This window comes from Talaromyces rugulosus, chromosome V (assembly GCF_013368755.1).
Source record: "Talaromyces rugulosus chromosome V, complete sequence".
NCBI lineage: Eukaryota > Fungi > Ascomycota > Eurotiomycetes > Eurotiales > Trichocomaceae > Talaromyces > Talaromyces rugulosus.
The window spans coordinates 92573-106198 of NC_049565.1; the positions used below are offsets into that span (position 1 = coordinate 92573).

General features: G+C 45.8%; 5 protein-coding genes across 5 annotated transcripts; 1 reads left to right on the forward strand and 4 right to left on the reverse strand.

Moving 5' to 3' along the window:
- Positions 1-435: 435 nt before the first annotated feature.
- Positions 436-2089, reverse strand: TRUGW13939_08579 (uncharacterized protein; the record flags this gene model as incomplete). Its single annotated transcript, XM_035491712.1, has 4 exons — positions 436-1100; positions 1155-1343; positions 1414-1978; positions 2030-2089. 4 exons carry the CDS (start codon positions 2087-2089, stop codon positions 436-438), a joined length of 1479 nt encoding a protein of 492 aa, XP_035347605.1.
- Positions 2090-2680: 591 nt separating this feature from the next.
- Positions 2681-5609, reverse strand: TRUGW13939_08580 (uncharacterized protein; the record flags this gene model as incomplete). The annotated part of the gene is made up of 6 exons (XM_035491713.1): positions 2681-2985; positions 3046-3138; positions 3217-3892; positions 4188-4709; positions 4764-5122; positions 5573-5609. 6 exons carry the CDS (start codon positions 5607-5609, stop codon positions 2681-2683), a joined length of 1992 nt encoding a protein of 663 aa, XP_035347606.1.
- Positions 5610-6884: 1275 nt separating this feature from the next.
- On the forward strand, positions 6885-7364 carry TRUGW13939_08581 (uncharacterized protein; the record flags this gene model as incomplete). The annotated part of the gene is made up of 1 exon (XM_035491714.1): positions 6885-7364. The coding sequence occupies one exon, from the start codon at positions 6885-6887 to the stop codon at positions 7362-7364; it is 480 nt and encodes a 159-aa protein (XP_035347607.1).
- A 1039-nt stretch (positions 7365-8403) lies between these two features.
- On the reverse strand, positions 8404-10902 carry TRUGW13939_08582 (uncharacterized protein; the record flags this gene model as incomplete). The annotated part of the gene is made up of 1 exon (XM_035491715.1): positions 8404-10902. One exon carries the CDS (start codon positions 10900-10902, stop codon positions 8404-8406), a length of 2499 nt encoding a protein of 832 aa, XP_035347608.1.
- A 1202-nt stretch (positions 10903-12104) lies between these two features.
- Positions 12105-12788, reverse strand: TRUGW13939_08583 (uncharacterized protein; the record flags this gene model as incomplete). The annotated part of the gene is made up of 1 exon (XM_035491716.1): positions 12105-12788. One exon carries the CDS (start codon positions 12786-12788, stop codon positions 12105-12107), a length of 684 nt encoding a protein of 227 aa, XP_035347609.1.
- Positions 12789-13626: the final 838 nt, after the last annotated feature.

Consider the following 13626-nt stretch of genomic DNA (forward strand, 5'->3'; position numbering starts at 1 on the left):
CCCCAGAAGTTTTAGCCCACCTACTTTTTCGCTAGTGATACACTTATGTTTCTGTCTTATTTTATAAAAAAATCAATCTTTAAAGTCGTGGTATCTACTTAATATTAGTTAATTCTTAAATTTACTGTTGCCAACCTGCAGGTGTAATGACAATATGAAAACGTTGAGTTTGGTAAAGACATCTGGGCTTGTGTACAAGGGTTCAATCTTAGTGGCCTACAACAGTTGCATGTCCACAACATTAATGGTATTCTATAGGCTCTTAGAGAAAAATGGTATTGTTGAACGGTCTCGCCCCGACGAACTACTGTGCACTATAACATATGTGCACTGTTGAAAACCTAAAATAAACTACTACAGAATGACTATAAGAGCTTCAAAATTGTAAACTATACACAGTCTTCCATCTATTTATATCAGATAGTCCCGTTCGACTCATCTTTGCCTTGGCGTATTCAAGGACACCCAAACCCCATCTCCCGGTGATAAAATAATATCTGCTTTTAGAGTGGGATCACCGCCATCAATCTGTTGCATATGACTCTCGACTTTCTCAAAGCGCTGGAACAACCTGCACAGCACATATGGCATCTCCGTCAGAGCGAATTGCTGACCGACACAGATTCGTGGCCCTGCGTTGAACGGGATATAATCATGAGGGTTGGGATGCCAGTGCTGCCAACGATCGGGGCTAAAAATGGTAGGGTCTGCAAATTTCTCCGAGGTAGCCGGATATAAATCTCGACGACGATGTAAAATAAGAGTCGAGTACGCAATCTTAGTATTCTTCAAGATGGCAATAGGCTCACTCCCATCTGATCCGCCACCGTACGGCAGAGTCGTATCCTCCAGCGCAACCCGCACATTGTATGGCACTGCGGGATAGATACGTAGAGTTTCATTCAACAGTGCCTTGAGGTACGGCATGTTCTTGAGCTGATCATATGTCGGCGCATCGGATCCGACCGTCTGCAAAATCTCGCTGCGTAACAGAGCAACAGCTTCAGGCTGGCGACTTAGTTCATATAGAGCCCAAGAGAGAGTAGCCGCTGTTGTGTCTCTGCCAGCAAGTAGTACGCCCACAATCTGGTCACGGAGGACTGTAGGGTCGCGCGTGAATCCAGAAAGCTAGTCAAGAAAGGTGTACTTGCTACCAGATTGTGACTTTTGCTGTGCTTCCTGCGGTGATAGGCTCAGTGCACGACGCACGTAATTGTAGATGAATCCGTTCATGAGATTTAGACTAACTCGGAAGGTCTTCTTTGATATGAATTTGCTAAATTGACGGCTCCTGACAAAAATGGTTTGCATGCGCTGGACTTCGTCAAATGCATGAGCGAATTCTTGTCTTGGTATACTGCATCAGATGGAGCTTAGCGATCAAGTCTCTGTATCGAGCAAGTAGATACTTACGTGAGCGATTGGACGTCCTGTCCAAGTAGGAAGTCGGTTGAACATCGAATGTAAACCGATAGAACAGATCACGTATATCTATAACCTTTTCTTCTGACATGGGTATCCCCTCTGCATGCTTGGAACCTAGTAGCGAGTCTGCAGCGTCAAGTACTCGGAATAATGTCTGCATGTGGGCTTCAAAGCATTCCAAGTCGCTAAGGCGGTCTCGTGTGAACTGCGGTCGAACCAATTTCCGACTCGCGGACCACATCTCGCCATCTGTCGCAAAGATGCTGTTTCCAAGAAAGTCTTTCCACATGGCGTGATAGTCGGGGCCCTTGCCATGGTCGCTGAATTGCGTCGCAAGCATTGCCTTGATGTTTCCTGGATCCGCTGTGAAGATGGTTCGCTCGTTCAAAATGCGAGCCTCAACTGTCCACCGACCGCTAGTGCCAAATATATTGTCCCTCCAGAATTCATAGTTTTTCTGCGCCTTGACTGCCTTGACCATGCGGTACAGGAAGTCGACAGCGGCAACTTGGATTGGATTTGTTGGCCATATTTGCCCAGTTGCTTGATTTTTCTGTTTTCTCTAACACGAGCAATTATTATGAAAAAATATGCGCAAAATTACAAGGAAACAAGGAGCAGCGGTAGGTGAGAATCTCGACAAAGCCGCGTTTAGGACATCCATGGTGTGAAGTCAAGGGTGTCTAGTATCACCGTGTGTAAAAATGCTCTTAGTAACTAAAAAATATACGTTTAGAAGCTCTGAAAAAAGTTCAATCTCGGCGCATGTCTTCTTGTTACAGCTTCAAGGCGATGCTCTCCAAAAAAAGTGAGTAATATCTGACACGGGAAGCCTTGGTGGATAAGCCGTACGTAGACTTCTCCGAGACGAGACACCGATGTTTTCCGAGCTTATCACTGATGATGGTATTAACAAGGTCTGATAGTAAGATCAAATTATTATTCGTTTAATTTAGGTGGGTCACAACTAATTATCAAGCAGTTTCCGGGATTCGAGCTATTGAAATGCTCCATTCTTGTCAAGACGAGTAATGGCCTGATAAAACACTATTTTTAATCATTATTTGGTTATAGTTTTTGTTACTTAAAGAATATAACTATTTAGTAATGCATTTTCAGCAGTAATCAGCATAACACCCCGGAAAATAGCTCCGATACTCGTATTACTAGCAGCTATGAAAGGGAGCAATCCATTCAGCGCTCTTTTTTGAAGCAAATCTAGTAGATCAAGACCATAAGTTTTTCAAATGTCTCCTTAAACAACTACTAGTTCAAGTACCGCCGATTTCGTCTTGTCATCCTCAGCGATGCTGGATAGTTTAAACCCTACGCGTGCGGCTAGTTCTTCAAAGTTCCGTCCGTTACGTCGCTTACCACCAACATTTAACATCCAGACGTCGATAGCGGCCAACTTCAACGGCGGTTCATCAGGAAGAAGGTTTTCTGAGATAAGAGCCTTGGAGTCGGAAACGCAAGCGTTGCGGATGTTGCGAAGAATCCGGACGACCTCTGCGTCTGACCAATCATTCAGCACTCGGCGAATGTAGTAAACTAGAGCGCCTACAATATGTCAATAATCGATAGCAGAGACGATCGGAAAAAGGAAAGTTGGGAATGGACCTTTCACTGGCTGCTCCTGAAACAGATCGATTGGCACCTTTCTCACAGTCTCCAGGGTGCCGGTTGCCAGCTTTGCTTCGTCGATGACCTTCTCTTGATCCTCGACAATACATTTTTCCGGTATGATACTTGGTTATGCTTCAAGAATAGCTTTGAGAGCTTTCTCTTTACCTCCGCTGACATCCACAAACAGAGTTCTATCTTGGGCATCTGGGCGTTTCCCATACTCCCCAATCCACGAGAAGTTATACATACCAAGAATTGGCATCTCACCCAAGCTCAAAGCCATGGTGGCATTGAAATCAGAGGACCTTTTGGGCATGAGATCAAATATTTCATAGACAGATTTGTCTGGGTAGCCGGAACTAAAGCCAAATGGCGACTTGCTTGAGCATTGAGGCTCTCGCATGCCGTTGATGGCAAAATAATCGGGCCACTTGACGGCGGAGGCCAAGAAAACGTTAAAAATGTGCGGATACCATAATTGAGCTCTTTTCTCAGTAAAATACTTTGAAGTGGGAGTATTATGTATGTACCCAGGAGGCGAAGATGTGAAAATGCGGCTGGAGATCAGGAAATTCACCAGCCTTTCTAGCAGGTTGAATTCAATGCCAGTTTTCACCGATAGATCAGTAATAGAAATTCCATGGTCGGGAATTTCGTCAAAGACAGACTTTTCGATAAATAGTCTCATAACTCCCAGTTCGACAATTTGATAGAGATAGCCAAACACGGGTGTAGGTGCCTCCTGGCAACGGCATGGTAGGCAGGGGGGCATTGCCGTGGATTGCGTGGTTGTAGGTACGGAGATGGCGCCTGTCATCAGAGTGGAGAACAAGAGGGCACACTGCAATGTATCAATAATTCCAATGTTTGATAGCAAAATCACCTTTTCCATGAGGAATCAGCCATATATCTTGTTGGATTATACTTTGCTGTGGAAAGCTAATGCAACGTCATCGGCATCGGAGCGAGTATCTGTGCGTCGCCTATCCCGAGATCTCCGATGCTCCGACTATACCATGGAATGGGTGCAACACTGACAGCGCTTTCCCTTCAGCAGTGGACTCAAATGATTGTGAGAAGAATAATATAGCTAAGTATTGGTTGAATCATGTGGTCTGCCTACTTGACTAGCTAACTAGAGGATACACAAGCTTGGCGCCCGATACTTTCTTTGCTCTCAGTTCCTCCAGCCCCTGTTGGATATTTTCCAGTCCTTTATCCCGAACCTGAATTGGATGTGGCTTAATGAGTCCCTTTTCCAACAGCAGATTCAACCTGGCTGTCCAGTAAGCACCGAACTGAGCCAACTCGTCATCCTGCTTGCGATAGTGAGGCTCAGGCCAGGCGACTTCCTGCCCTAATAATGACGGGCCCATCACCCAATCTGGAGAAATAACCTTTCGAGTCTGCGCTACTGCGGCAAAAAAGGGCTCCAGGGATGTATATTTACCACCAGGTCGACCAATAGCCTTGTAGCAGTACTGCATGCTACTTGTTGTGGATATACAATCAAGAACGTAACGCAGTCCATTCTTGGTGTACTTTTTGATCTGGTCAATGCTGTCGGGATTGTTGTAGTCAAAAGCTTCCACAGCACCATAGGATTTTACCAGCTCAAAGTTATTAGGAGAGCAAGTAGTAATGGGGACGTGGCCGGCCTATCGAAGAAGTTGCAGACTGGCAGTTCCGCATGATGACGAACCACCGTATACTAGAACGCAGAGTGGCTTTGGCGCTAGCTCAAGTGGCCTTCCTATAATACCTAGCCTTTTGAAGAGAGCAAGGCCCGACGTCAAAAAGCTGATACCAAGCGTCGCCCCTTCCTCGAAAGTAAGGCTATGTGGTAGCTTAAGTAGGATCCATTCGACAGCTGCTGTGTACTGTGCGAATGCTCCAATAGTAGGATCTGCGGGATTCATGCCCACGACAGCGCTGCACACACGATCTCCCACTTTGAGGCCACATTTGGTAGCTTCCGGGCCCAGCTCGTCCACAGTGCCCGCAAAGTCGAAGCCCGCTACAGCATTGGGGATTACGTAGGGACCGACCAGCTTGGTATCAACTTGGCTTACTAAAACCGCTTTAGTTTTGATCAGTACTCGTTCGCGGGCTATGGCAGGGATTGGAGCATCATGTACGAGTCTGCTTCCGTCTGTTGTCCCTACCCACGCGGACTAGAGATTCTGAGGGATTGGCCGCATCTTGAGGAACAAATAATCAAATGAAGAATAGACATATATCTTTGAGATAGCTTTTTTATGTCATATCACCGTGGTGCGGAAAGCAACTCTGCTGGCGACAGTCATCTTTATCTGATTCAGGTAAACGTTTTACAGGGATATTTGCGCATAGGACCCACCACTGAGACAACGATTCCGACTTTAATGTGGCGTTAAGAACATTCTCCGAATACCCCTGTCACAAATTCCGATAACACGTGATAGTATCGCACTTGCTCAAAAGTAGTTCACGGAAAATGGTGGTAGTATTGCTGAACGCTATAGGAAGGCTAAATTCGTACACTTTAGATACAAGTGGGTGTTTATCCAGTAATTCATGTAGTATTTTCTAATAGTGGCAGCTAATTAGTAAACTATTTGACCACTGACCCCAAGTCCTTCAAAAATTTCCCCTGAAAGACCACCGCAGACTTGCTCTACGAAGCCAGAATTGCCGCCCTTTGGGCCAATCGGGAGCGACCAGATCTTGATTTGGTGTCGGACCTTGAATGTCCACCTACGTCCCACATCACCAGCCTCGACAAAAGTCAATTCATAGCCGGTGTTTTTGTCATGGAAGTCGGCCGAAAGAGTACCCGTGCTACTCTCGTAGACCTTGCGCGTGAAAAGAGTGTCCTGAGATATGCTTTGCTCGTCTGGGCTGCCACAATGCTGGGGAGCGCACACTAGTTTGTTTTGATAAAAAAGCCTTGCAATTGGCCATTGCTGCTTCCCTAGCTCTTCTGTAGAGACGAGTACTATGATCTGTATGACATAGGGTCCTAGGAATGAGCGCATAAAGTATGACTCGGATTGAATGGCCGACCATAGCTTGTCGCCCAAATATCTGTCAAAGCCTCCGTGACCGTTGAAAAAGGAAATATTTCTTGTACTTCCATCGCCTGGGAAGTGAAAAGTAATTTCCGAGATCAAATCAGCCCTTCCAATTGGTCGCAAGTAGCTCACGTACGGTCCGAGACTGGGGCTAGTACTCAGTCCCGAATCTCCAGACTGGCCTTGAAAGATGGCTGTTCCGGTGGCAAGTCCTGGAATACAGACGGCAACATTAATTTGGTTGTCGATTTTGTGGTAAGTGAATGAAACACTGGTACTGTGATCGGTCGTCCTCCAGACACGTAATATGTCATGTCAGCAAAGCTGCACACTCCCAGCTGCAACTGAAAATTGCGACTTGAGCACCCATCAAGTATGCTTATGTGGGATACGATGTATGCGGCCTGGAATACGATAGAATACGATGTTTGCATTGTGGGATATGAGATGCAAAACAAGCTTTGCTTAATTCGTTCAGATCTTAGCTATCAATCAATTCAGATTTACCATCTTAACATTTGAAACATGCGAGTCAGTTGAAGGAGGCGAATCCGATGTCACTTAGTAAACCTCGCGGTAGGTATTCTTGTCGCCATCCTTGTGCCGAGAAGACTTCACCCTTTTTTTTGGTTTTTTTGTTCTTTCTTTTTTTAAAAAAAATAAAAAAAAAGGCTTTATTGCTCATGATAACTGTTGGGAGTTACAAAACACCAAGTCACATGTACAAGAAAAACAAAGGTCATGTTGGTGCAAGATCAAAAGCCTGGGAAAGCTTGAAATATGTCCTCAGCTCCAGAAAATCGACAACATTCTCTTCGGTCTGCCTGCGAGCGCTGTAGGCTGCACAAACTCAGATGCACCGTACCACCGCAGCAAGATCCCCAACTACCTGCGCAATGTACTCGATGCACACGTGCAAAGGCAAAGTGCGATTTTAAGCACAGAGCTCCGCCAAAGCACCGAACCTCTGCAATTGACCGACCATTTGCGTGCGACTCTACAAAGCCAGCGGCAGCAACGATGCAATCGGACTCGATGAGCTACATGAGCTCGCGTCGTGTAGAGTTGCCTCCATCAGCCCACTCATTCAAAACCTCAAGTGTCTGGGAGACCTTGTTGGATAAGACGACACCACAGGAGCCAAGGGCTGACTTTAACAGCCTTTTCCGTCCAGCTGTGCTGTTTGACCTGCAAAGTATAAACCAGGATGAGGTTGACCTTTCTGCCTCTGCATTATCCACCACAGAGCTGGATTTCTAATCGGCGCACAGGGAACATGAGTCATTTGCAATGCCGCTTTCGCCTTGCCTGGGATACGACAGTCTAGATGAATTTACTGCTCTGCATGAACAGCGAGGCATTAACGACGCAAGTTCCCTCAAAGCTGTTCGGATGTTGTTGTTGGGTGCGTTCCAGGCTGCCGAGGCTTCACTCGGCCTACCCAGTTCGCTGACAGTGCTCAACTCCAAACCGGCTAGTAATGAAACAGATTCATTACAGCACTATTTGCTACATTCTCCGATAAAACAGTGTGTTGCGTTTGACAATCGCCATCTAGAAAAGACGTTAATTAGTTTGGTGACACATGTGGAAACCCTGAAAGAGCTTCTTAGAGCGCAGAATGGTCTTTGATAATGTTTGCGGTTACTTATGGCTAGGATTAATGACAACTATGACGATACAAGAGATTCGTTACTTTTATTTTTGTTGAGTTTGAAGTGAATTATAAACGTAAAGCACTGTTTACCCTTACAGGTTTTGACGTGGCTGAACCCCACATGCAAAAGTTCCATCTCAATATTAAAAGGGCTATATATTAATGTAATGTCCCGTGCGGATTATATGTAGCATATAATATACGCTAGCGAACAAAATATCAAAGCAAACGTGGCTGTTTATTCATTAGATATCTACATTACACGGGCACAAGCCAATTCCGACATCCAAAACCAAGATCATTACTTCTCGTTTGCTAGCTGGCCAGATCTTGAGGTTGCGGGTCCTCATCTCCTTCGACGGTAGTCGGGCTGCGAGTTGTTTTCATATAAAATCTATTGCTAATACTTAGAATTAAATTTAATTATTTTAAAAAGTTAACTTTAAAATTCAATATATTTATTTATATGGACAAACCTGTACAAATACCGTCCCACCATCGATCCTTACTTTGTTTCTTTGCACGAAGGACGTATGAGTGCTTTGAGTTGGGCAAGATCCACTCCTTTATACAGGGTTCCTTAACTATTTTTAAATAGAAGAAAATGATTTTGGGTGAGGCCCAGAATGTGAGACTATCAGTTTAATCTATGACTCCCTGTGGGAGGAAAGCCACGTAATCTAGAGGTGCAGGCTCAACTCCATCAGGTGTGCCAACAATCTTCAGCGTGTCACCCTTGTTAATCTTGACTCCGCGAAACTTGATGCGCGTGGCTGAGTGGCCATCCAGATAAATCGATGGGGTGTGGCTAAACGTGTTCTCACTATTTCCCAACCACTCGCCGACCTGCTTTCCATTCAAATAGATCTGCCAGCGAGACTGGCCGCCGTAGAGGTCATAGTAATTCACAACAAGGTCATAGGTTTCTGAGGGAAAGTTGAGTCTGGTTGTAGCTGTACCCACTGTATCATTTGAGATGGTGACTATAGCGATAGACTTGGCGGCCGTTTCAAATGGATTGACTGTATATTGCTTGTAGCCATCTAGCAACATGCTCTCCGCTTCGATACGCCATGGGTGATGGCCGACACGATTTAATGCATCAGGAATCCCAGAAAGGTTGTAGTAGAAGTCGTTGATCGCATCTCGCCAGATGATGGAATGCCCAGTTTGGTAGTCAAGTTGGCGACGGACGGCCTTGTGCCGCTCGTCATCAATCTTCCCCTTCAACGAATCCCATTGGACAAGGAATGTCTGTGCTGTCTCTACGCCGCTATAGTGGGCATCGTAAAAGTGCTGGATGACGGTCTTGCCCGAATGTAAACGGTGGGTATAGTTGACGTGATGGAACCATAGGAGAAGATTGTCAGGCGTGGTATCGATGTTCTCGTACATAGCGGCAATTTCAGTGGGATACTGGCCGGAGAATCCAGTGCCATTGCTCACTGTACGATCCATTCCAATCGTTGTATGATCTGCGCGGGTCCATTGGCCCCAGCCATTGTTGTCTTGAGAAGCAGGGTTAGGACCATAGTGGGTATACAAAATATCAGTCAGTGTTTGAATCCCAAGATTACCAGTGTAGTTTTCGTAAGCTGGCCAAGACTCCATGGACATTTGTGTGATGGTGTCGAGCACCGTGCGATCCAGACCAAAGGTTAGACGGATCCAGTCTTGTAGAATGCTTTGGGAATCGTCTGCGGGATCCCACGCCAGGCGGCCATAAGCATAAAGGTTAGACATGGACAGGTGGCCCCCAAGCCAGGTTGTGTTGGATCCAACGTTTACAACAGCAGCTGATCCACCTAGTTTGCGGTTGAAGCGTCTGCCAGTGATAATATCACGAACTAAAGATGGCTTGTGGTCGACACGGAGATCAAAATCCAAGACGGTTTTCCAAAGCGGAGGAAGGTAAACGAGATGCGATTGCTGCCCAAGGTACTCCTGGGTGACTTCCAGCTCAATGGCAGTGCTGGTATTGAACAGGTTCGCAAACAATGGCGATGTCGGCTCGCGCACCTGGAAATCAATAGGTCCGTATTTGATCTGCAAAACTACATTTTCCTCAAACTCGCCGTCTAAATATTTGAATTCCATTGCAGCTTTGGCACGATCCGCTTTCCAATTAGATTCATTGAGTTGGTTGTAGACAAAAGCGCGGAACATAACAATGCCTCCATAAGGATGCAGTGCCTTAGCGAAGAGATTTGCGCCCTGGGCTAAGGTTCTATTGTACGTCAAGGGCCCTGGCTGTCCTTCGGAGTTCGCTTTGACAAGATAGCCAGCCATATCAGGAACACGCTGGTATATCTGATCCGTGATGTTGGACCACCATTTGATGACAGAGGAATCGAGAGGATCGAACGTATCAAGACCGCCTAGTGTTTCTGGAGAGGCAAAGTTGAGGGAAATTCCAATTTGCACACCATATGGCCGCAACGCGTCGGCGATCCTGCCAAGTCCCTTCATATTTTCTTGGTCCAGGAGAGTGGCATTTGCGTTCACATTGTTGACAACCGCGGCATTGATTCGGGCTGAGGCGAGTAAACGGGCGTACTGGGTGACTCGGGACAAATCATCGACAACTGCACCATTCTTAAAGAAGATTGACGAACCACCGTAGCCCCGTTCAATGCTTCCGTCCATATTATCCCATTGATTCACCCATCGAATCGCGGCAGAGGGATTTGAGGCGTACGACACCTCGGAAAAGTTTCCCTGTGCCAGCATCGACAGGTACTCAAAGGCACCGTAAAGTGCTCCACGCTCATTCTGGCCCAAAATTTGAACCTTGTTGCCCCAAGTACTGAGCCAAAATCCATCTTCGTCCAACTCCGGGACTCCGTTTAAAGAACCGCACGCAATTTGATACTGCTCCACAGTCCCGACAATGGCGGCAGATGAGGAGTTTTCACACTGCTCGTGGCTGACTTCAGCGTGAGTACCATAGATACCCTTCAATCCATTCTGCAACTCTGCCCCTGCAACGTATACAGGGCTGGCCTCGGTCGTATTGAGGACAACAATATGGGCAGGCAGCTTTTGATCGTTATATGGTAGAGGTGCATATCGCAGCCAGCCATCCAAGCCATTCTCAGCGGAAACTAGGCTCAGGGTGGCAAAAAAGAAGAGGACTCGCATAGTTGCATCTAGAGGCCAGGCAGAGCTATTGGGTGTATAGCGACAAGTCCAAAATCAAGGTTATCCCCCCAGTGAAGGAACAACAACCAGATTGGCAGGTTCTTGTGTAATAATACATTTTCTGTGCACTAGGCTTTAGGCTAAAATCGTTTGGCTTTGGCCGAATATTTCAGGCTATAGTCACAGACTCAGTTAAAATTGTTAGTGAGCTAGTTGAATTGCGGGGATGCGGACCCTACGCACGACGTGGGGGGTTTATCCTTGTTCGCGGTTAACGGCTTGCTTGCAGGCATGTGATGCGATTCTGAAAAACGATATTCATTTGGGCCAATTAAGACTGCGGAGTAAATTGGAATGCATACCTCGTTATTTATTGGCCGATCAAATGTTAATATGGTCCGCAAACGATTCGACAAGACCACTCACGCAAGGCATTGTTATTGACTTTGCTAGAGACTAGTAGCCCCGTGCAAAGATTGGGAATGTGTATCAAAACCGATATTTCAAGTAACTAGTCTTGATCCTCTTGCTATGATCACCGCATAAGCACTCCTATCTGAATATCGGACATGGATCAAAACTATCACGGTATCCCGATTAATATTATGGACAGTGGGGGTACACCACCAAATTAAAACGATGCAAGGAACTAAACAAGCACGCTGGGATTATAAGATTTACGAAACCTTGGGCCAAGCCATCTTCATCGATATGCTCGATTGCTTGAATACACTCGTCAAGCCCGGTCCACAGAGCATCTAGTTGCCATTTTAGCCGGAAGGTGAGGTAGGCGCAAGCACTTGAGTGTCGATAATATGAGGCCTATGGGGAAACATTAAGAGATGGTATTGTTTCCACTAAGGAAAGGCTGATTTAGCGCCTAAACTAGATGGTTCTGTACGGTAAATCTCGCGACATCTCCCAATTCCGAAACCTAATCGGGATTCTTTGTTGGCGACCTACTTTGAGTTTAGAATACAAGTATATTTTCTTTCTATGCCGTCCTAATACACGTAGTATTGGACAGAGTGCGTGTGGACGTCATACTTGGACTATTTGGAGACTTTTCTATGGGCTTCTTTATGCATGCCTATATATCGTAATATATTCTAATTTGTTTTCGAGTGATCTCGAATTGGCATCCAATTTTGTATTCTGAACAATGTTTGTTTTCTAATTCTCATAGCAAATTATAGCGTGCTTCAAAGTCGTTCTCGATCTCTTCTATACACGTCTTCATCCCCGAGAGCCCGAAGAGCCGCGCTCGATACGGGGTCGCCCCTCTTGACTACGCGTGAGCATAATTCATATGCTGCCCTAGCATTCCTCATCGATTCTTTGCCCTCGAAACAGTGGATATTAAATATATAGCGGCTAAAATAGTCCGTAGTCAGCACATCTTCAGAATCTCGCCGCAGCAGACGATGGGTGTGGCCCCATTCATCAGGTCCCGGGCTCCTAATTATCTTTAGGAATTCCACAAACTGGTTATCATCGTTCCAGATGTTGAGTTTATTCCTTTTTGAATGCGATTCTTGAGCAGACTTTTGGCGTTGCGTCATGTACTCCTTAATCGTGTCGACATGGTTCTCGTACTGGCCATTATCACTTTTCCATTTGACAGACCGCAGGAGAGAGGCGTTGTGACTCCCAATACCGAAAAGAAACACACACAGAGCCTTTTTACCGTGGAAAACAAACGAGTTGAAGGTATAAAGTACTCGGCGTGCCTCGTCGTAAACTTGACGACTCACTGCGAGAAGGGCGAGGAGGTTCACTGGGGGGTTATGTTGGAGCCAGACCCCTCTCACCGGGTCAACAGAATGCTTTTGGAAATCTGCATCGAGTTCTATTCTTTCAAAACATATTATGGCTTTGTATATCATTTCACGTAGTTCTAGTCGTATCCCCTCCGGTCGAAACGTCAGCGAAATTGCATCATCATATTTCGGTTTAATCATACTACAATCCAAGTGGTCACTTACCCAGAGGAAGACGAAAAAAATTAAAAATATCCCCTTTGGCCGCCATACATGGATCTTGTGAGGCTCTGGGTCAAATGGAGGTGGCTTCGCGTTGTCTTTGTAATCGTCACCGTAATGTCAGTGATAAAAAACGTGCTCCTTGAACTTTCGTAAATCACTAATTTCCACCGCACAGGATGGACAGCGGTAGGAAATCTTGTCCCCGTGGAAGTGATCCTTTAAGATCGACAGGAACGATACCGTGGTAAAGGTAAGCTAATCAGAACTGAGCGCCGAGGCGCTTGGGTGCGGCAACGCAATCGTTCCCGCAATCGTTCTCGCAATCGTTCTATGGGCCGGGCCGGATACTGTGATTCTCCAGGCTATTATTGTACTTGATACGAGGGTGGTATCTAGATCAGAATGTGCAATTCAAATATCAGTCTCATCTCAGAGGTCTGATTCTCAACATATAGTCAGTCGGGCGTGTAATTGTCATATATCTGCACAGATTGAAAAAAAAAAAAAAAAAAAAAAAATCCCAAGGGCCGCCAGTGCGGCGGTTACATATGTATATAGAGATACATAAAATAATCACACTGTCGCTACATTACGGGCCATAAGTGATCAATGATGATTTGCACTTTATAGAGTGAATATTATTTGAAGCCAAAATGCAAATGAAATGATTTACTACAAGGAAATCTACTATTAGTGTAATCTAGCCCAGGTCCCCCCTTTTCCCTGGAGGACCTATTTT